General features: G+C 32.6%; 4 protein-coding genes and 1 non-coding gene across 5 annotated transcripts; 3 read left to right on the forward strand and 2 right to left on the reverse strand.

Moving 5' to 3' along the window:
- Nucleotides 1–51: 51 nt before the first annotated feature.
- LOC110815237 (large ribosomal subunit protein eL29z) lies at nt 52–827 on the reverse strand. Its single transcript, XM_022042924.2, has 3 exons — nt 671–827; nt 440–543; nt 52–345 (listed from the first exon to the last, which is right to left on the reverse strand). The coding sequence occupies exons 2-3, from the start codon at nt 539–541 to the stop codon at nt 262–264; spliced, it is 186 nt and encodes a 61-aa protein (XP_021898616.1). The 5' UTR covers nt 542–543; nt 671–827; the 3' UTR covers nt 52–261.
- A 294-nt stretch (nt 828–1,121) lies between these two features.
- LOC110815261 (small COPII coat GTPase SAR1A) lies at nt 1,122–3,540 on the forward strand. Its single transcript, XM_022042961.2, has 3 exons — nt 1,122–1,469; nt 1,638–1,769; nt 3,016–3,540. The coding sequence occupies exons 1-3, from the start codon at nt 1,341–1,343 to the stop codon at nt 3,334–3,336; spliced, it is 582 nt and encodes a 193-aa protein (XP_021898653.1). The 5' UTR covers nt 1,122–1,340; the 3' UTR covers nt 3,337–3,540.
- LOC148253647 (small nucleolar RNA snoR83) lies at nt 2,405–2,532 on the forward strand. Its single transcript, XR_015821041.1, has one exon. It is a non-coding gene; the product is annotated as a small nucleolar RNA snoR83 (small nucleolar RNA).
- Nucleotides 3,541–4,833: 1,293 nt separating the features above from the next.
- LOC110815246 (calmodulin-binding transcription activator) lies at nt 4,834–13,542 on the reverse strand. Its single transcript, XM_088220062.1, has 14 exons — nt 13,383–13,542; nt 13,107–13,254; nt 12,462–12,587; nt 11,966–12,081; nt 11,256–11,344; nt 10,996–11,041; nt 10,666–10,795; nt 10,334–10,450; nt 10,193–10,239; nt 8,618–8,977; nt 6,812–7,509; nt 5,859–6,405; nt 5,167–5,472; nt 4,834–5,079 (listed from the first exon to the last, which is right to left on the reverse strand). The coding sequence occupies exons 2-14, from the start codon at nt 13,168–13,170 to the stop codon at nt 5,017–5,019; spliced, it is 2,709 nt and encodes a 902-aa protein (XP_088076188.1). The 5' UTR covers nt 13,171–13,254; nt 13,383–13,542; the 3' UTR covers nt 4,834–5,016.
- A 3,247-nt stretch (nt 13,543–16,789) lies between these two features.
- Nucleotides 16,790–18,643, forward strand: CTL2 (chitinase-like protein). Its single transcript, XM_022055626.2, has 3 exons — nt 16,790–17,257; nt 17,410–17,569; nt 17,925–18,643. The coding sequence occupies exons 1-3, from the start codon at nt 16,858–16,860 to the stop codon at nt 18,337–18,339; spliced, it is 975 nt and encodes a 324-aa protein (XP_021911318.1). The 5' UTR covers nt 16,790–16,857; the 3' UTR covers nt 18,340–18,643.
- Nucleotides 18,644–21,181: the final 2,538 nt, after the last annotated feature.

The following is a 21,181-nucleotide window of genomic DNA, read 5'->3' on the forward strand; positions in this document are numbered from 1 at the left end:
GGAGAAGAAAGAAACAGAGAATGCACTAAGAAAATAAAGAAACAACGGATGTAAGCTCAAGATATCAAAATTGTAAAATTCATGTCCTGAGATTTCTTGCAAACATCGGTTTTAACACAGTGCACACGGCCACAAACGTTGTAAATTTGAGAGAAGAAAAATAACAACACAGAGAAATCTAGTTAAATCATATAACTAGACAGTAAATAAACCAGCGAAAGCTAAAAAACAATTCTAGTTAGCTAAAAAATTTCTCCATCTCTATTCTTCTTCAGTTGCCGTCTCGCCGCTCTTCTTGTTGTGCTTCCTTGCGTACCTCTGGTTCCTCAGAAACTTCGGATCCATCTGAAACCCGTCAAATCGACACCGAACATTATCAGCATCGACAATCAAAAGATTCTCTTTTACAAAAAACAAAGCAAGAGAAGAAGGAAAATACTCCTTTGGTGGAGGCGTGACGGTGCCTCCTAGGTTTCTTTATCCCGTTCTTGTGAGCCTTGTAGGATTGGTTATGAGCTGTGTGATTCTTCGACTTTGCCATCTCTGCAACGCACAGTAAAAAACGAAACAGTTAGCGGAGAATCTTACACCAGAAAGAAGGCTATAAAACGAAGCAGAGACATCGATTTAGATGAAAAAAACAAAAAAAAAAAAAAAAAAAAAAAAAAACCTGACGAAAATGGAGAGAGCGCGACTCCGCCGACGACTGCTGAGAAGAGAGGCAAGCGAGAAGGTCCCTTGAAACCCTAGGGCTAAGGTATTTATATAGATACTAAAATGACAAAAATACCCTTGGGCCTGAAATTAGCCCAATGAAAATTCCAATCCAGAAATAAGCCCATTTAGGCAAATTATATAAGTTTGTTAAATTTGGTAACAAATTTTAAAAAAAAAATTAATATTAAACAAAAATATTTTATTTTATAACTATTTGACAATTTTCCTTTTACAAAATAAAATATTATATAATTAATAAAAATAACTAAATATAATTTTTATTAGTAATTAATTAAATAAAATTCTGGATTCGCCTCAAAATTCCAGTTGTAGGCTTACAGCGCTGAACTGTACAGTGAAAATAAATAAATAAATAAATAAATAATAACCGATAATAATAAATACAAAATTACAAATACCCAAATGCAAATAACCAGATCCCCATTTTATGATTCATCGCTCTTCGTATCCTCACTGGATCTGTCACAGTTCTTCTTTCAATCAAAACGATCTGGTCCTTTGCCCCTATTGGATCTCCACATATAGCTCTGCTCACTCTTAGCAGATCGTTTTGAGTATTTTTCTTCAGCTCCAAATCTAAGCTCGGGGAACCCCCAAACAAAATGTTTATCGTAGATTGGTTCTATGGGGTCCTTGCATCATTGGGTCTCTGGCAAAAGGAGGCTAAGATTCTTTTCTTAGGTCTCGATAATGCCGGAAAGACCACTCTCCTTCACATGTTGAAAGATGAGGTGAGAATAATTCAAGGGGTTTCCGGCTTTTAATTTTCTCGGCGATAATCATGTTCTTGATTTTGTTTGTATCTTGTTTTTTTTTATTTTTATCTTTTTTCAATCAATTGGTTTTTGGGTGTTCTGTCGAGATTGATCGATGGCGGTATTGATATGATTCAATTGCAGAGATTAGTACAGCACCAGCCGACACAGCACCCGACATCGGAGGAGCTGAGTATAGGCAAAATCAAATTCAAAGCGTTTGATTTGGGGGGCCATCAGATCGCTCGTCGAGTCTGGAAAGATTACTATGCAAAGGTAAAGCTTTTCCTCTTTGACGGCGATGACTGTTATTCTAATTGTAGCGGATCTAACAAGTTAACTTACTATGATGCTAATAGAACGATTCATCTTCGGTTATTGTTTTCGTCCTTGTGTAATATCTTCGAATTTTTATATTTATGATAAATCTTTTATGGTTTCTACTTGATATCGTTATGTACTTGTTTGACTCGGGCTATAGAATGGAGGGAGGGACACTTATTATATATGGTTTCAGAGCTTTCTTCAAGATGAATGTCTCGGACCATAGCAGATGTCAATGGATGTTATTAGTAGTCGTACCCTTTTGGTTTTAGACTCTGCTTTTCGTTTTCTGTCATTGGTTCTTATTTGTTCGGGTTTTTATTTTAGCTAGCTGGATTCTTACTCTAATTTTCTCTGGCAATTCTATGTTTCAAAGTTAAACATTTGGTGATACTTTAATCCAACATGTCAAGAAAAGTTTTTCGATACCCTGCTTCTATCATCCATTTTTTATAATTGTGGTGGATTAGCTTTGTCCTTGAATCCTTGGGAACCTTTTTTTCTTTTGCAAAAATAGATGGAATCTTTGTGGTGCTAGATGTGCAACTGAGTGTTGTTTTTCTGTCTCTACCTGTTTTTCTTTCATAATTTCAGATATTTCTTTTGTGTTTTTCTGATTCATGAAAGGCGATATTGACAAATAGAACAGAAGTTTTGCTGATAGCACCTCTTTCGTAATCCACTAGGTGTTTCAATAGTAGCTTTGCTTACATATGTCTCTTCTGGCGCTGGTTGTATTTGCTTTTATGCATAGGCTTTTAAATGAAAGAAGTTTTCCCAGGAATTAGAGCTCTACTTATTAATGGGTGTGTAGGAAATGCGAGAGACCAGATTATATGTTTTTATCCCATCCCTTCACTTAAGAGGTTGAATATTTGTCTTGAGCTCATTGAACTGTCTAACTTAACAAGTGAAGTCATGGTTTTGTTTTCTAAAGCAAGAGGAGCAGTGTGTGCATTGGTTCTGGTAACTGTTATCTTCTTTGAACGTCAAAGTTCTCAGATTCATTTGAGCTCAAAATGTTCTGTATGTCACGGTGATGATAAATGTGATATCTGAAATATAAACTTGTTACTTTTTTCTAGTTCTTTCAATATCTTATCAAATTTCTGACGATTCGATATGATACTTCAAAAAATATGTGTGTTGTTCATGAACTAATGGTTTGGATGATGTTTTCTCTCCTCTTGCTAAACAGGTGGATGCAGTTGTCTACTTGGTGGATGCCTATGACAAGGAAAGGTTTGCAGAGTCAAAGAGGGAGCTTGATGCCCTTCTTTCAGACGAGGCCCTAGTGAATGTTCCCTTTCTTATCCTTGGCAACAAGATTGATATTCCCTATGCATCCTCGGAAGACGAGCTTCGTTATCATCTTGGTCTTACCAATTTCACAACTGGGAAGGGAAAGGTGAATCTCACAGATTCCAGTGTTCGACCTTTGGAAGTTTTCATGTGCAGCATCGTTCGCAAGATGGGATACGGTGATGGCTTCAAGTGGCTCTCTCAATACATCAAGTAGAGTTTTTGTGTTTGGGGGGAGGAGGGAAAAATAGCATGTTACCCAGAATTTCTTCTTCTGGGAAATCTTCCATTCCGTTTTTCCATTGTCTGACTACAATTAAATTGAAAAAGTAATTCCTAATTTGTCTCTGTTATTGAAGGTAGTAACTTTTGAGAAAAGATTTGATCAATGGCAATTTGCAAGTTTGTGTTTTTAAGGACAGAGCCTGTGTGTAGTAATACATTCTGATTCTTGGTAGTCATCTCTTTATTACCACTCTAGAAAAACACCATTGAATTTTATAGACTTCGAGGTTTAAAACCACTTCCCTCTTGCTCTAATTTTAGTTTACATGTTATATAATTAATATAATATAAATATATATATATATATAATTAAAAAATATTTGTAGATTAATCTGAACACGTAATATCTTTTAAAATTATTTAAAGTAAAATAAAAATAAAATCAATATAATACATAAATTAAATTTAAAAATCCACAAATGTGGCTGTAGTGGAACCTCCTCCGCATAGAAGTCAAAGTATTGACTTTTGTCGCGAATTTCTAAAACGCGATAACCCATCTTCCACGTAAGCATCCGCTCACGACAGTCGATGCCTCTGGTTGGCCAGCAACCTAAGAAATGACGCGTGATAACCAATAGAAAACATCCACGTGGACGCGTTCCTTCCCTAATTTACTGAACCGAGACTCCACCGCGGGCAAGATGTGATGGTTCCGCCTGCCGACCGAACCGGGCCCAATAAGTATTATAAATTTCACTCGTCTGCTATTATATAGATACATATATATATATATATATATATTCTCCATTTCTAAAAATTCTTCTATCAATTTTATATAAATAATCAATTATTTACTTTGGAAAAAAAAATATAAGGACTTAAAAAACATTGTTGAATAATTCTACGAATGGAAGGGGAATTGCAATTATTCAAAGGATTCGCTCAATACAAATTCTAAACCTTTTATACGCCTTTCCAAATTAAGCAAATGCGTTAGACTGTAAGAAGCTCACACCATATGAACAAATTTTCCAACTTTCAATTTAGTGAGAGTAGCAAAAATACCATACGATCGAAAATTCATGATACCATGCCCTTGTTGGGTTGGTGAATCTACAGGCTCATCATATATATTTCTAACTGCTAAATTTTCAAAATTAAATTTGAACCCATTAATGAATTCATGAAGTAAAGAGTCAGATTTATTTTATTTTAATTTTTTTCGGGATATTATTTCTGAATTTAAAGTCTAGGCATCTTAGAATTCTGTCTCGCAAACCCACGATTCTGCAATGCTATTTGACAAATAGGTCATGCTGTGAAGTGGAGTGGCAAGCTAGCTAGAAGATAAATACGGCCTTGAATTCAACTGCATACCTAAATTTCCATGTCCAGACCTGCTCAGCTCGGTGGAAAGATTTCCCTTCGTGGAGTTGGAAATTGAAATTCCTGCATTTGGAAAATTCCATCACCTAAAACTAGTAAATGCAGCCTCATAAATCTCATAGTATTGACATTGAAACTTGAACCCCTCCATAACTTTAAACGCAGAGTGAAAGGGTCAACAGTGCCCATCCATCTGAATACTGGCATTTACAAAGATGAAAAGGCTAGTCTTTAGCACCCTCTAGTGCCACCGTCACTATGGTACACCCATACACTCCATTCCTCACCGAAACTCTTGAGGTTTCAACAAATCAGTATCGTAGTCTTCAAGGCATTCATATTCCAACTGCAAGAGAAACAAAAGGTCCATAAAAATTGGCCCAAGTACAAAAGAAATTGCTTTTCTAACTTCAAGATGGATAACCCAACCCACCTTTGCTTGATCATGTGCCAGTTTCATCCTTCGATACTCTTCCTGGGCTTTCTTTGAACGGAACATAGCTTGTACACTCACAACAGATCTCTCAACACGCTCTTCCGCTTGTTTCTGGCTCGTCTTATAGAAGTCCTCTACATCACTTTCCTGACCCTGATCTGCTACATCTTCGCACTTGTCAACACTAAGACCTCGGAAGCCTCTTCTCTTTAGACGCCACCGTAGAATTGCTTTCTCAACCACTCCAACTGACCATAGAATCTTACGGTACTGCCTCCTCACTTGAAAACCTCGGAAAGCAGCCTGCAAAGGACATAATGCACTTTAATGTCAGTCCTGAATGTTTACATGATATAAAATAATGTTTAGAATGCCACAATCATAAAGAAAATCAGGGAAATGAACATCCGAAAGATGATTAAAAAATGTCCATTCGATTTTAAAATCATGGTTAGATTAATTAAAATATGAAAACACTAATCACCAGGAAAAAAAAAGGCAAATTGGGATGTTTTCAGTACAATAATTACCACAGGCCTAAAACCACCAGGTAAGGAACAACTACAAACTTCAGTCAACTCATAAAATAAAATAGATATCAAACTAACACCTTACTTGTCCAAAATAGATTCTCATTACTCGGGTTTTAATGTAACCTAAGCCAGCAACTAGTTGGTGGAGCAGCTTACCTGGATTTTGATAGCCTGACGACGCATGGTTAGAAATTCTCTACGCATTTTCCAGGTACGGAACCTATGTTGGATGCGGGCAGCAGCTGCCAACCTTTTACGTGTCTCATAATTGCGGAAAGCATGTTGAATCTTCATTGCTGCAATTATATTCCGTGCATCATCCTCTGGACTTGAAGCCTCGACTGCTTTAGTTCGGACTTTAAGTGAATGCTCTCTGAATGCAACCTGTATCCGTGATGCTGCTTCAGCAACTGTCCTGTATGCTGCCAACGTATCCTTCAAATACAGCTCCTCCTCAGTGAGGTTCTCGGTGTTTGTTTTATCGGTTGTGCTGCTCTGAAGAGAGCCACTAACATTCCCAGCTAGACTCATATCCTTGAACTGTGCAACTAAAGCCTTTTCTGAAAGAAAAGCAGCCAAACCATCATAACCATTCTTAGATGCAAGATCTGCCGCAGTGGATCCACCAGGATTTTTGGAAGTTGGGTCCGTGACCAAGTTTGGTTTTGCCCCAGCCGATAAAAGAACAGCAACCATTTTTTCCCTTCAGTTTTTGAATCAAGAAGCATCACAGTTAACTTTAAATTTCGAGGTTACTTTATAGTTGCTATGAAGGTAAACAAGATGCTGCTACATGTTTTCCACCAACTCTGTGAAAATGTCAACAAAATATGTATACTACTACATTCAACTCAGTTCCTACTAACTTGATTCTTTTGATTATACGATGATGGTGGAGGGAGGTGTGTTCTGGAGACTGGAAGTGGAATGTAAGGAAAGCATAAACCCAAGAACCAAGAATATAGAAAAATTGGGATGCAATCACAAAATGAGATAACAATTGTTAACACTACAAATTACAGGATTCAAGAACTAAAGAGAAAAAAAGGGAACAAACCAAATAGTCAAAGAGAATGTGTGTAAATCAACAGAATAATAAAACCTCTTACCTTCCATAAAAAGCTGCCCAGTGGAGAGCTGTCCATCCATGCTTATCACGAAAATTTAATGATATGCCAGACCAAGAGAATAGATGAATAGCCCATGTATACCCAAGGATAGAACAGAGATGGATAACTCCTTGACCGTGAGCATCATATTCAGTGGCTTTACAGCCTTCAAGTATTCTTTCTATCAGCCATTCCTTTAACCTGTTCTTCAAAGTAAGTTCAAATAACATATCTTTCGCTTCTGGAAATGAAGTTTGATTGTCTTGAATTGACTTCATCAAATATGCCCAACTATTAGAAAGGTGAGAGGTTTTCTGGGCAAATTTTCTGGCCTCCTTTAAGGAACTTGGTGACACCTTACTGGATAGAATGTCAAGGCTCTTATTTGTAGAAAAGAGCAAATAAGAGAGCCTTGTCTGAAGTTGAAACTTTTCCCACTTGAACAGCTCTTCTGTCTTTACTACTGGATCATGCAACAATTCGGCACGATAATCAAAATTTAGAACCTGGCTTATGGGTTTATAGCCATCATAACTTATATAGAGGTTAACCATTCCAGGGGAATGTGGTGATAGCAAACAACGGTACACCCCAATCTGAAGAATCTCAGCAGGAACACATACATCACCACAAATGCAGAAGAGATTGGATTTTTCAAGATGTCGATAGGCTTCATGGAAGAACCCAGTAACTAGAATCTGAAGGAAAAATTACATTAACATCAAATTTTTGGGACAAACATTTCATTCACAATATATTTATTTAAAAAAAACATTATCAACAATATAATTGTTGGAACTTAATTAAGATAGGGTATCTATCATATAAAACTTTTGACCAATTTTCAGAGAAAATACTAGACTATCCCGATTGCAAGCTTTATATCATCTACATAAAACCATCATTATGGCACAAATTTTCATGCAACACAATGAGCTATTTGTCCTACCAGTTCTGATACAGTAGAATGAGCAATATGACTTGACAAATAGTAAAAATAATAGGCCGAATGTCACACAAGCACAACATATTACACCATCAACCAGCTCTACATCCTGACATAATTATCAAAAGCAACATTAACTCAGAACTTGAGGCTTTAAACCAAAATTTTCATGCAGCAGCCTCAACTACTCTATGAGATTGATCTAGTCTAATAAGACAAATGTGATAATGCAGAAGATTCCATCAAATTTATAATATAGACAAGGGCAAGAGTATAGAAAGTCATAATACATTTCAAACTTAAAGGCATTGTTAGTGAACAAAACTCTCAGCCATGATTCACTTGAATGATTTTAGGCCACCCAATTTGGAACTTATATTCAGTTGGTCACTGAAAGCTCCTAAAAGCATATAGATACCATTACATTTGTGTACTTGGATGCCCATTTCATTCCCCTACCACACCAGGGTCACTTCTAACATGCTAGGATTTTCTACGTCCATTTGCAATAAGAAGATCAAAACAATAGTGATCTATGCTTTTAATGAGGACTTGGCACGTACTGTCAAACATTTGACATCTACATCTCTTCAAGGTTTTACAGATATATTCAAAGCAATATTATGTTTACTGATCCTTCTTACCACTTTATAAATCATTGATTTTTATACTCTTTATTGCCTGTTATATTCTGTGTCTATTTATCATTTAATCTTCTTTTGGGAAACCCACAAGACAACAACTTATCTTCTTTTCATGTTTGGTCACTTGAAAACAAATAAGAAAAATAGATCGACTAGAAGAAATAACAAAAATGACAGACCAGCATTCAAATAGCTCAGGAACAGTTCATGAAAAACCTTTGTTTTCTCATTTGAATAGGCCCAGGCAGGTGAAACATCTTTTATAGTAAATACTTGCTCTGGCACAGAAGATAGGAGATCACTTATCACTGGAGAAGGTACTGAATCATGGACAGATGAAATTGGGGACTCCAGAGTAGGATCACTCATTGAACCTGGAGAATCATCAATAATATAATCCATCCACCTTCCAAAGCTGTCCTGACTTTGCAAACCATCATTGACCAAAACGTCCATGGAAGCACTAGTGATCACTGGAGGATCGAAATGAAGGATGTCACTCTGAACAGTTGGAACTAATGAATTACTGAAAGAAGATTTTTCTGGGGATAAATTATAGGCTGGAAGCTGTCTTTCCTGCAATATAGTACCATTGAGCGGTTATTTCGGATATAGAACCTTAAGGAAAAAAAATGTTAATGATAGTGAGAGACCCAACAAAAGAATGGTTTTCTTTGCTGGCATAAGTGGCAAGAGGAATGGATATTTGGTAGGCATGTAAATTTTGTATAATGTAATAGGTGCTAACTTGAACAGAATTCAACATAATTTGAGTGATAAATAGGTTAGACTGATATAAATTGGTAATTAAGAAATGTAAGCTCTAAATTCAGTTATCCAATGAATATAACTGGCCAAGGACAGGGCAAGGGAACATATGAAACTTAAACTACATCAACTATATACTCTTAAGACTCCAAAGATGGTAATGTCTTACAAAGGAAAAAAGGCTAATTCAGTTCAAGGAAAGGTTTTCCTTTTCCATTTTGGTTTCTTTAAAAAAATTATTTTCTTTTTTCTTAAAAAATATATATTTTTCAAAAAAATCTATGCAGTTGGCAAAGTTGAAACTATTTTTGGAAAACAAAAAAAATCTGAAGAACAAGTTTAATTAACCTATTTTTTATTTTCATAAAATTCTAAAAGGTTTGAAATTAGTATCTAGGAAGTTTGTCCTTCAACTTTTATTTTTCACATTGTAAAGGAACTTATCAGCTCAATTTCTTATACAATATTCACATATAGCAGTTTCTCACTAACTTGTTAGATCCATTCTAACATTATTAACTAATATGACATACACAATAACATCGATAAGAATTACAGAGAAAAGAAAAGAAGTAGAAACAACAGATAAAATTTATCTTTTCTTTAATGGAAATCTAGAAGAACAATAATCCATTTGGTACAAGAAAACACTTTCTAATTTTCATTCCTAAAGATATATATGGCTATATACAGGTATTTGAGTGTGTGCCTGTGTGCCTACAATATTTTATAATTTTAAACTAATATAAATCTTTGACTTTCATTTTGTAAACATTGTCTTGGTTTTCCTTTCATATATTTACAAGAATATAGAATTAAAGTGAAAAATGCTTCACTTTCAGTTTTTAAGAAAAAAGAAAGTAGGATAAGTTTTCATGAACTAGCACAATCTAAGCTTCTGCAGGAAAGTTTCTGACAAGGTGTATTAACTGCTGCAAAAGAGAAGCAGCCAAACAAAATCATATTAGAGAAGGGACAATGGTTACAGTATGCAAGTACGATTTGAAGAAAGGTTCCACTTACATCACTCGTGGGTCCATTTACTGCAATTTGACCCTGCTGGACAAACCCTGAAACGTTGCCACCCACAAATAAAAATAAAAAGTTATTATTTCTCATATTAAGATGATGGCATTCCAGCTAGTAGAATATAATTTAGGACACCTGCTTTAGGTAGAACTGAATTAACATCATTTTTTGCCAGAAGCTCATCCCACTCAAGTGTATTGATCTCGTGAAGCCTTAGTTCATGATTTTTTAACGTCAATCTGTCTCCAGATTCTGCTGGCTCCACCAAAAAAAAAGGTTGGGGAAGTGAGGAAACATCTACTTTATAATATAAAAGTAACAGATGAATTAAAGAGCTTAAAAGCCCTGATGTTACTGTATCAGGGAATATTCTTCCATGTGAACCAAAACTCTCCGTACATAATTTTAAAAACAAAGCATGTTCTTCTGTAAGGGAAAATGCAAATTTGCAGAAAGTTCAACATCACCTAGGGATTCTTTCTCCTGTGCATAATATGCATTATCAACTCCACAATTAGTCTCTTCTGTCAAAAACCAAGGGGTTGATGGATCTGAGGTTGAACTAGAATTTGAGTTCCCAGATGTGGCTGGAGAAACCTGCATCAGCATCAACATCAAAGATATATCACATATAAAACTTATTCAAATAAACTAACTTTATTCAAACAGGTAAACAGAACCCACAAATAAAGATATGACCAAATGCATATTACTCAAAGGAAGAAAAGAAACAATCAAGAAAGAAAGAAATCTATCATTCAAAAATCTAAGAAACACAGCTGGATTGAAAAACCAACCTCTTGCGTTTCACGATAATGAACAAGGACTATATGTTCTAATTTCCTGAAACAAGATAAGCAAAAAAAAAAAAAGAGCCAAAATTCAGAAAATCATCCACAAACTTACAAAACACCAAGTGCATGGAACCAGTAACACCTAGGAACAAAGATCATACTGTCTTGTAAGAAAACATTAATTGATCATTAGATATTTATTTTCTATATCCAACAAAATAACATAGGTGACAGGTGCCTTGTAAACTTTGACCATTACATACTTATCAAGCAGCCAGTAACACCTACGAACAAAAGTTGGATTGTCTTGACCATGAGCATAATAAACATGTATCCTTTCTTCATTACCAACCTGGACAAAGAAATGAAAATAACAATCTTATTAAACTGGAGCATCAATAACAATAAAAGGTAGCATGAATTCAGAGAAGTAATGCTGTAGAGAAAACCGAGAGCTCAAGGGGAAAAACAAAGAATAACTGCGATTTTTTATCCCAAGGAATAGAAAAAAGAATCATTGATAGATCCCTTCATGAAAAGTTTAATAGCATAACAAATTTTGCAGAAAATTTAACCACTTTTATCTGTGCTCTTGTAACGACATCAATTTCAGGTTATCTGATGCAGTTATAAGCAATAGCCAAAAAAAGCGTTTTAATTTTGGTGTTAGCAGCTCCAGTTAAACATTTGGTTTACGAGGAACATGTAACTGGTTTCATTAGTAAAACGGTTTTACAGAGTAATGCAATGTTCCTGCTAGAAAACAACAGACTCATAATACCTTGTTACATGTCCAATGCATACATAATAATTGCTAATAATCATATGAACTGAGGGAACATATTGTCTACAACAAACAAACTGAGGGAACATATGGTTGGCATGAAATTTTAGAATCTACACCAAGAGAAACTCCACCAATTTTCAGAGCAATAGATTCATCTATAGCACATAACAAATAGGAAAATCTCACTTTTAAATGTTCATGAGCTTCTTTAACAGTCTTCCCATCATTTTTCTTCTTCCAGTTATGGCCATCTTTCCGGAAATTCCTCAGCATCTTACGGTCAAATAATACAATTGTTCCACCTGTCATGTTACATAAGAATCTCTATAGCAATTAAATATTTTTTGTTTTGCTTCTGATATGAGAAGAAGCTCTTAAAATCAGCTTAACACATATTCTCCAGCAACTCTTTCACTTCAAAAAACAGAAGCACAGGTGATAAATTAAACAAGAGCCTGGAAAGTCTTTAGCTTGGCAACACTTGTACAAAGCAGCTTTTAGAAAACAATCTTATAAAGCATCCACTGTAAACTAAAGGAGGACGGACAAATAACAAAACTATCACAAATATGTTGTTTACTGCTATGGTAGACGACTTCTTATGTGGGAAAACGGTAAAGAAAAACTAGAAACCAAGCCCATATCAAAACTAAATATGATAAAGAAAGTGCGCAGTAGTTACTTTTTGGCAAGTTCACTGGCTTGACATTTACGCTGAAATATTTGTAGTTACACAGAACTGCATGAATTTCATTTGGCCGAAGCCACCGTGTTCTAGCCTCCTCCCACATGGTGACAACATCCAAATCTGCCAGCAAATCCAAAACCATTAAGAAAAACAATTTTCTCCGTTTGTATTAAAGAATGCTTACGTCTTTTGAAAGTAATTGAAAGACATAAAGCAAGAAACGTGACCAGAACCTACTATGGCAGTTTAAGAAAATGATGTTGAAAAGAAAAATAACTCTCTGCAACATTTCATACATTCTATTTCATCATTTCGGGAATTTTTCCGGGCAAAACAGTTGGCAATCCTTAAACAAGAGTAAACTCTGGTTTGAAGAACCAACTGTTTAAGCTTCTCTGTTAAATCTTGGCAACTACAGAAAACACCAAAATACAAACAAACGCACGCTTTTTCTTCGAAAGGAACAAAAAATAAATAAAAGATGCAGTTCCAAAAATCCCAAAAACTCTGTAGTCTTCATTTTCTAAAATTATAGCGCAAGCGTAAACCTCTTGAGCACTATTAGTGTCACCGCTTTAGAAAGCACACTAGACATTAAATAAAATTCTCCATATGATGAAACAACAGTCCAGTCCATACCGTCCAATGTGCGGAATCCATGAATCTCCGAACCAACGAGTCGCCCCGAAACGGCGCCGTCCATTGCCGAAGGAATAAAAATCTCTCCCTCTCCTCCTCCTTCCTTCTCTCCTCCCTCTCCCTTCTCTTCTCTCTCTCGGCAGGAAATCTTTAATTGCATTCCAGCAAACGAAATTACGAAATCGAATTAACATACACCACGAGAAATCAATAAAAAGCTTCAGCATAACTAAAAATACAGAAAACAAAAAAGATAATACGGAAGAAGAAATTAACCTCGTTACAGACAGAAAAGGCAAGCTAGAACTTCTTCGTAGTATAAGCGGAGACAAAAACGAGCTGATCAAAGGAGTCCAATTAGAAAGTAAGTTTCCTCAGAAGAAAAAGGAAGTAAGATAGAAAGAAGACGACGACCATTTTCCACAACGAACAATTGTGATTATTATAAATAATAAAAAATTAAATAAATAAATAACCCAGAAAATGGTACACGTCACGGTTAGGGAGTAAAGCGATTTTCTTTTGTCTGTCTGAGGGCAAGCGATCACCGTACGATCCTGTCTATTTGAAGGTAGACCTTGACAGGCTGATCAAACGACACGTGTCAATTTGACTTGTGAAGTATCATCGTACGGTCAATAACGGATGCGATCTGACCGGGAAATGACCCTTTTTTTTTTAATAATCAAAGTGGTCCCCACCAAGACGACCCGGGAGTATAGTGGGTCGGGTGTTGTGATTTTGATTTGTCCGAATGTACGATAATTATATTATTTTTTGGAATTTGTCAGAACTCGAGTTTTTATTTTTATTTAAAAATATAAAATATATATATATATATACACACACCATTTAAATCGAATATTCATAATTTATACTCCCCAAAAAAAAAAATAATAATTAACAAAAATACCATGAAAAGAAAAACGTGTGCGTATTGTCTTTTTAAGTCAAAATGGCGAAATTTGAGGTTTGTTTGGATTTCGGAACGAACATAGATTTGGCAGGCGTAAAAAGGTTAGAGATGGACCGACATCTCCCTGTTTGGCCACTCGTGTCAAGAATTTAATCTTATACACATATGTCTATATGCATGAATATTGAATACTTGAATATGAATATGAACCATACCACGTTTACCATGTGATAATTGCATTCACATGTATGTATATATATATATATATGTAAGTATGCAAGTATAATCCAAGTTTGTTATGAAGGGAAAGGGGGTCCCATTGATGTTAATCAAATATCAGTTCGAATTGTGTTAATCGTAAATGATAGAACTTTGCGGTGGCTACGAAATGTTAATTTCACACGAAAATGTAGTAGTGTGTGAAGCGAAACTTATTTTTATTTAATTATCACAATTTAACTAGTGTACTGACGAAATGAGTATTTAATTATAGGGAATTAAATATCATAAGTCGATAATTGATAAATTTAAAAATTTTATGTTTTTAATGAGATTCGAACTCGTAATATTTAAATAAAATATCATGTTCTTAGCAAATCATAAATTTTATAAAATTAAATATATAAATTGATATGTCGCAAAATGTTGAATTTTATGTTTTCAATGATATTTGAATTCAACTAGCATAATAATGAAGTAAGTATTCAATCATATTGAATCAAACATTATGAGTCGACGACTAACGAAATTAAAAATTTTATATTTTTAATGAGATTTGAACTCGTAATACTTAAATAAAATACAGTGTTTTTAATAACTAATAAACTTATTTATAAATCTCACTAATTCAAATATACAAATTAAAAATTTTATACTTTTTATGAGAATTGAACTCGTAATATTTAAATAAAGTACAGTGTTCATAACAATTAATAAACTTATTCATAAATCTCACTAAATCAAACATATAAATTAATTTGTCACAACGTTCTTAATTTTATATTTTCAATGAGATTTGAATTCAACTATCATACCAATAAAGTAAGTATTCAATCATATTGAATCAAATATTATAATTCGACAACTGACGAAATTGAAAAATTTTATATTTTTCGTGATATTTAAACTCGTAATACTTAAATAAAATACATTGTTCATAATAATTAATAAACTTATTCATAAATCTCACTAAATCAAACATATAAATTAATTTGTCACAACGTGCTTAATTTTATACTTTCAATCATATTGAATCAAATATTATGAGTCGACAACTGACGAAATTGAAAATTTTATATTTTTTATGAGATTTGAACTCGTAATACTTAAATAAAATACAGTATTTTTAACAACGAATAAACTTATTCATAAATATCACTAAATCGAACATATGAATTGATTTATCACAACGTACTGAATTTTATATTTTCAATGAAATTTAAATTTATAACACTTAAATAAAATACAATATTTTTAACAATTAAACAAAGGTATTATTTCATTATTATTATTTTAAAAGGGTATGTTATATTTTTTTATATATTATTTGGAGAAAACTAAAATATTATTCGTTATATATTAAAAAGGGTAATTACTATTATTTTATGATCATATAATTAAAAGATAATGAATATTTAATTATTACTAAAACGACAAGTATTTGGTGCCACGCCTAAATGAATTATTTGACGAATTAAAAAAAGGTTGAGGGGCCCACCATAGTCCCCAGGCTTTAATTGCGGTGTCGTTTTAATTAATTACTGATTTGATGTCATGACCTGCCAATTTCACGTTGGATAATTATTTGATTAAACATCTGTTTATAATCAAATTAGTTATCTAATTATAATTATTGGGTTGACAATATTTTCTTATTATATCCGAATTATTACAATCACTAAATTGAAAATAATTATTTTAATTAGTAACAAAAATATGTATCGACTATGATATATATATATATATTCGAACAAAATCATATAAAAATATTATACGTAGAATAAAAAAAAAGGCCAATTATTTAATTAAAGAATGATTAGTTATTTGGTATTAATTAATTATTGTTTTCTAGTACTTTAAAATTATTTATTTAAAAATAATTATGATGTTTAGTAAGAAAACATATTATTTAGCAAAATTAATCATTATAATTAGGCAGATTGTAGCACAGGATATAAATTAAGAACCCAAGTTTGACCCAAAAAAAATGCATTAATACCATTAAAACATAAGGCCCATTAATTCGATTTTCATTTTATTTATTTTTTTACTATATCTAATGTTTTTGTTATAAAGGTTAATTAAATAATTTAATGTAAGTTTCAAATTTTAAATATGTTAAAAAAAAATGAACCCTGTAAATTAAATATAAAATTATTTTTTTAATATTAATGAAAAATAATTAAATTATTTTTTAGATTATGAAGCTGTTAAATATAAATATTATAAAATAATTTAATCCCTTAAAAAATCATTTTAAATATATACATACAAAATTGCATTCTCTATGTACTTAATTAGTTTGAAACTAAAATAAAAATAAATAAATATTGTGAAATTAATAATATTTTAAATATATTAATTATTTTTTTATACTTAAAAAATGGGTCTTATATATATATATATATATATATATGTAAGTTATTTTTCTTAACTTGCACTCTAAGATTAAAAAGAATAAAAAACAAGCAAAAACCTGCCATGAAATATCAATTCCTCCTAATATGTTACACATTCATTTTCACCCCAACCATTATTTATACAACATCTCATATCTCCTCTTCACCCACTACACCAAAACCAAAATCCCACCATTTCCCGTTTCTCATAAGCAAAATGAAGATCAACTGGTCATTTCTCATGATCCTGACAGTGGCAATCACAGTTTCAATGGTGGAAGTGAGAGGAGAAGATCAGTCTGATCAATCGAAGTCGAAGACAATTGTGAAGATAGTAAAGGGTAAGAAATTGTGCGACAAAGGATGGGAGTGTAAAGGATTCTCGGCTTATTGTTGTAATCATACAATATCGGATTATTTTCAAACGTACCAGTTTGAGAATCTGTTCTCTAAACGTAACACGCCTGTGGCTCACGCCGTTGGGTTTTGGGATTACCGTTCTTTCATCACTGCGGCTGCTCAATACCAACCTCTTGGTTTCGGAACTACCGGAGGGAAAATGCAGGGGATGAAGGAAGTTGCAGCTTTTCTTGGACACGTTGGCAGCAAAACCTCTTGTAAGTCTAAAAAAATCTACATTCACACGCACATGCATACAAACACACGTATACGTACATGTAGCGTTGTAAATTTCATCTGGGTTGTGATTGAGTTGGAGTAAGATTGTGGGAATTGATGTAAAGTTTTACCATGAATGGTGATTTTTTAGGTGGGTATGGAGTGGCAACAGGAGGACCTCTGGCTTGGGGTTTATGCTACAACAAGGAAATGAGTCCTAGTAAAGTATACTGTGATGACTACTATAAATTCACTTATCCTTGCACTCCCGATGTCTCGTATCACGGCCGCGGCGCCTTGCCTATTTACTGGTACCCTATTTTCTTCATTACGTAGTAATTTTAATTTATCAACTAAATTTGTTGTCTGTAACTTAATCTTTTAGAGCTTACGTTCACTTTTAAACAATAATCTAAAACCATGTTCGACCAGATCGCGACCAAATAAATCTCATGTTTCGCATTAAAAAACTATTCATAGTCTGTAAATATGTAAATTATAAACTTCATTAAACTTGTCTACGCTCACTATCGCGACCAAATTATAAAATTGGATTGAATTTGCTATTCATTCCGACCTAAATAGTGGATCTAGTCCGATTCTACAGTCCAATTTGAACACAGCAGTCTTTTTTTTTTTGTTTGTTAACTTGTCCTGACATTACAGGAACTACAACTATGGAGAAACCGGCGAGGCCTTGAAGGTGGACCTTCTGAACCACCCGGAGTACATAGAAAACAACGCGACCTTGGCGTTTCAGGCAGCGATATGGCGATGGATGACGCCGGTGAAGAAGCACATCCCCTCGGCGCACGACGTCTTCTTCGGTAACTGGAAGCCGAGCAAGAACGACACCTTGGCCAAGCGAGTTCCCGGCTTCGGAACCACCATGAACGTTCTGTACGGCGACCAGGTCTGCGGACAAGGCGAAAATGAATCCATGAACAACATGATCTCGCATTATCTTTACTATCTGGATTTGATGGGAGTCGGGAGAGAGGAGGCCGGGCCTCATGAAGCGCTTACTTGCGGTGAACAGGAAGCTTTCAGTCCTTCGTCATCGTCTTCTTCTTCGTCTTGAGATCAATAAATTTCTTTGAATCCGTGGGTTATGGAAAGTTGGAAATGGGTTACGAGGAAGAAGTTAATAAGGGGAAGGGAAAGAGTGTAAGGTTTTACGAATTATCGGTAAGCAAATTTATGTACATAAACACGTATATATGTGTGTGTGTGTGTAGATCCATTTGCATGTAAAGGGTGGCAGAATATTAACGTGATTTCTCATCCGCCCATTGCTATTCTGAAAATTTTTTTGAAACGACGTCGTTTGTTTTGGTTCTAAGATTTGTAATTAGTTGAAATTAATAAACTTTAATTGTAAGAAACTTCAGCTTGGAGTGCACGGGCTAAGCCGCCGAATATACACAGAGGTCGGCTTAATGCACGAGCGCCCACACAAAAGCATGACCAGTTAATTAATAATTAAACATCTGGAATATTTTTTAATCATTAATTAATTATTCAATTATTTAATAATTGAGCGACTAATATTGTTTGTCTAATCCCGAGCTTATGATTTTACGATTTTACCCTTGCTTGTGGCCACCCTTTCTAGATGTTCACAGACGACAAAGATAAGGTTAAAAGAGTCAAATTCGCTGCATTTTCTTTTTTGGTTTATTAATTATTTTAATTTTTAAATAAGGATTCCCAATAATAATTTTTTTTTTTATAAAGTCAATCACCAACCATATGATCCATGCCCAAGTTTCATAATTTAAAATTTAATAGTCACAAATTAAAATATCATTAATAATATATGATTTAATAATTTATAATATTTAATTTAATTAAATTAATGATTAAACTTATTAATATATTAATAATATTATATTTATTATATTTTTTAATAAAAAATATTATATTATAATTATAATAAAAAAATATTCTAAAACAAATTTATTTTTTTAATAATTATAATAATACCAAACAACAACACGAGATTATTCTTAAAAAAAGAATAATGGAGTGACAAGTAAGCCGTAAAAGGTAAGAGCATGGAATGCGACACCTCTTTTTTAAGCACAATTTTATACTTCGATATTTTATAATTAATCTTAATTTAAATGAATATACGATAATTAATCTTGATTAAGACCCTAATCAATCATGACCTAAAATAAATATAATAAGCCAAACCTACCTGAATTTGAGAAATATTCAACATTAGGAAATAAAATAAGTGCAACTTGTTGCAAAATGACAATAAGCCAAATTAGTAATGACTTTTTTTAAAAAAATAAAAATAGCTAAACAAAAATAGAGAGTAGGAAACTTCACGGTGGATAATGAATCCCATGTTCACGTACAACTATTCGCATCAATACTTATATTTAAATTATAAAAAATATTATCACACATATAAAGATTTACGTTACATTACGATTTTGAATTATAAAAAATAATAAAAGTAATATTCGCGATAACATTTAACGAAATGGAAGCTATTTAAATCACGAAAATATAATTATGCAATGGCTATAAAAGCGTCGATATTTTAAAATTACTTAATTTTTATTTCAAATTTCCTTTTGTTTTTTCATAAAAGTTCAATTGATATTCTCCATGTACCAAATTATTTGATGGATTGAATTACTATTTGTTACTTATGGACCTCAATTCATTGTATACAATTGCTATATTTGTATGGTTGATAACAAGTATGGAAGTAATTTAAATTTAAGCTAAATTTGAATAAATTTAAAAGTATTATGATTTTTTTAAAGAAAAATAATATTTATTTTTATTACTAAATGTATAAATTGTATTGGCATAGTAGAAAAAATACCATATAAAATTTATTGTCCAATTTAATTATGGATTGTAATTTTTTTAAAAATTTGATTTAATTCATAATCAAATTATTTTCATTTGGCAAACAAAAAATAACTAATTAATAATAGATAATAAATTTAATAGAACTTTAAAATAAAATAAGAATATTTACAATTGAAAAATGTTGATATAGTTTAAATTCTGATAGTTTTAATCATATTCCGAAAACATTAAAAAAATCATGAAAACCTCTATATATATATATATGTTTATTAACTTATAAGTGTTGTACTCTTTTTTTATTATAGTGAAATATTTTTTTTCTGATTTTATCCGTAAATGTAGATATACTGTCAAACTATGTAAAATATTATATTATTTTATTTTTAATTTTTATTTTATATTGATTGTGCATATTTTTAAATATTATTTTTCTTAGTAAAAATATTAGACTTCAATAAAATATTTTAGTTATAATTCGTCTCCATTTTGTTTCGACGTGGGGAGGTAGGTGTAAAAAAGGTTTGACTTTAAATTAAACATATCAAATTAGGTATAAAAATAATTTCATTTAATTTTTGTTAATTAGATAATTTTTTTGTTATACATATAATTTTATATATCCTTATCTTATCTTTTACGTTATATATTTTAGAAGATGCTACATAAAAAGTATACGAATATTTTAGAAAAAAAAAAACCAAAAAAAAATTTATTAATTCCCAAAAAAATATATTTTATTAATAATTAAAATAGTAATTAAGACGAAGATGGTGAATATTATAAATATGAGATCTTATATCTTATCTTAGTTTTTATATCATATAAAATATCATAAACAAAATAATGGTAATGTATTTTTATAATAATAATATTATTATTTTATTTAAGGAATCCCAATTTTTTCTGGACACTCATATTGCTCGCTACACATTTCCAGAATAAAAATAAAAAATAAAAAAAAATGAAAAATGAAAAATGAAAAATGAAAAAAGGAAAGACCACCGATAAACTAGAGACGACGATTTTGGTTGGCTGAGGTTAAGCTTAAGCTGAGCCAGGTTACCGCCATTCATCTCTCTCTCTCC

This window comes from Carica papaya, chromosome 5 (assembly GCF_054855325.1).
Source record: "Carica papaya isolate Zhongbai chromosome 5, ASM5485532v1, whole genome shotgun sequence".
Lineage (NCBI taxonomy): Eukaryota > Viridiplantae > Streptophyta > Magnoliopsida > Brassicales > Caricaceae > Carica > Carica papaya.

Excerpts from the sequence above, each read along its gene's own strand:
- LOC110815261 (XM_022042961.2), top strand. The coding sequence starts at position 1,341 with ATGTTTATCGTAGATTGGTTCTATGGGGTCCTTGCATCATTGGGTCTC. Across the intron at positions 1,470-1,637 it reads TTCACATGTTGAAAGATGAG|AGATTAGTACAGCACCAGCC; the intron begins GTGAGAATAATT and ends ATTCAATTGCAG. Across the intron at positions 1,770-3,015 it reads GGAAAGATTACTATGCAAAG|GTGGATGCAGTTGTCTACTT; the intron begins GTAAAGCTTTTC and ends CTTGCTAAACAG.
- LOC110815246 (XM_088220062.1), bottom strand. The coding sequence starts at position 13,170 with ATGGACGGCGCCGTTTCGGGGCGACTCGTTGGTTCGGAGATTCATGGA. Across the intron at positions 11,345-11,965 it reads AAGCTCATGAACATTTAAAA|GTTGGTAATGAAGAAAGGAT; the intron begins GTGAGATTTTCC and ends TTCTTTGTCCAG. Across the intron at positions 5,473-5,858 it reads GTCAGGCTATCAAAATCCAG|GCTGCTTTCCGAGGTTTTCA; the intron begins GTAAGCTGCTCC and ends TGTCCTTTGCAG.
- CTL2 (XM_022055626.2), top strand. The coding sequence starts at position 16,858 with ATGAAGATCAACTGGTCATTTCTCATGATCCTGACAGTGGCAATCACA. Across the intron at positions 17,258-17,409 it reads CGTTGGCAGCAAAACCTCTT|GTGGGTATGGAGTGGCAACA; the intron begins GTAAGTCTAAAA and ends GTGATTTTTTAG. Across the intron at positions 17,570-17,924 it reads GGCGCCTTGCCTATTTACTG|GAACTACAACTATGGAGAAA; the intron begins GTACCCTATTTT and ends CTGACATTACAG.
- LOC110815237 (XM_022042924.2), bottom strand. The coding sequence starts at position 541 with ATGGCAAAGTCGAAGAATCACACAGCTCATAACCAATCCTACAAGGCT. Across the intron at positions 346-439 it reads GTCACGCCTCCACCAAAGGA|ATGGATCCGAAGTTTCTGAG; the intron begins GTATTTTCCTTC and ends GACGGGTTTCAG.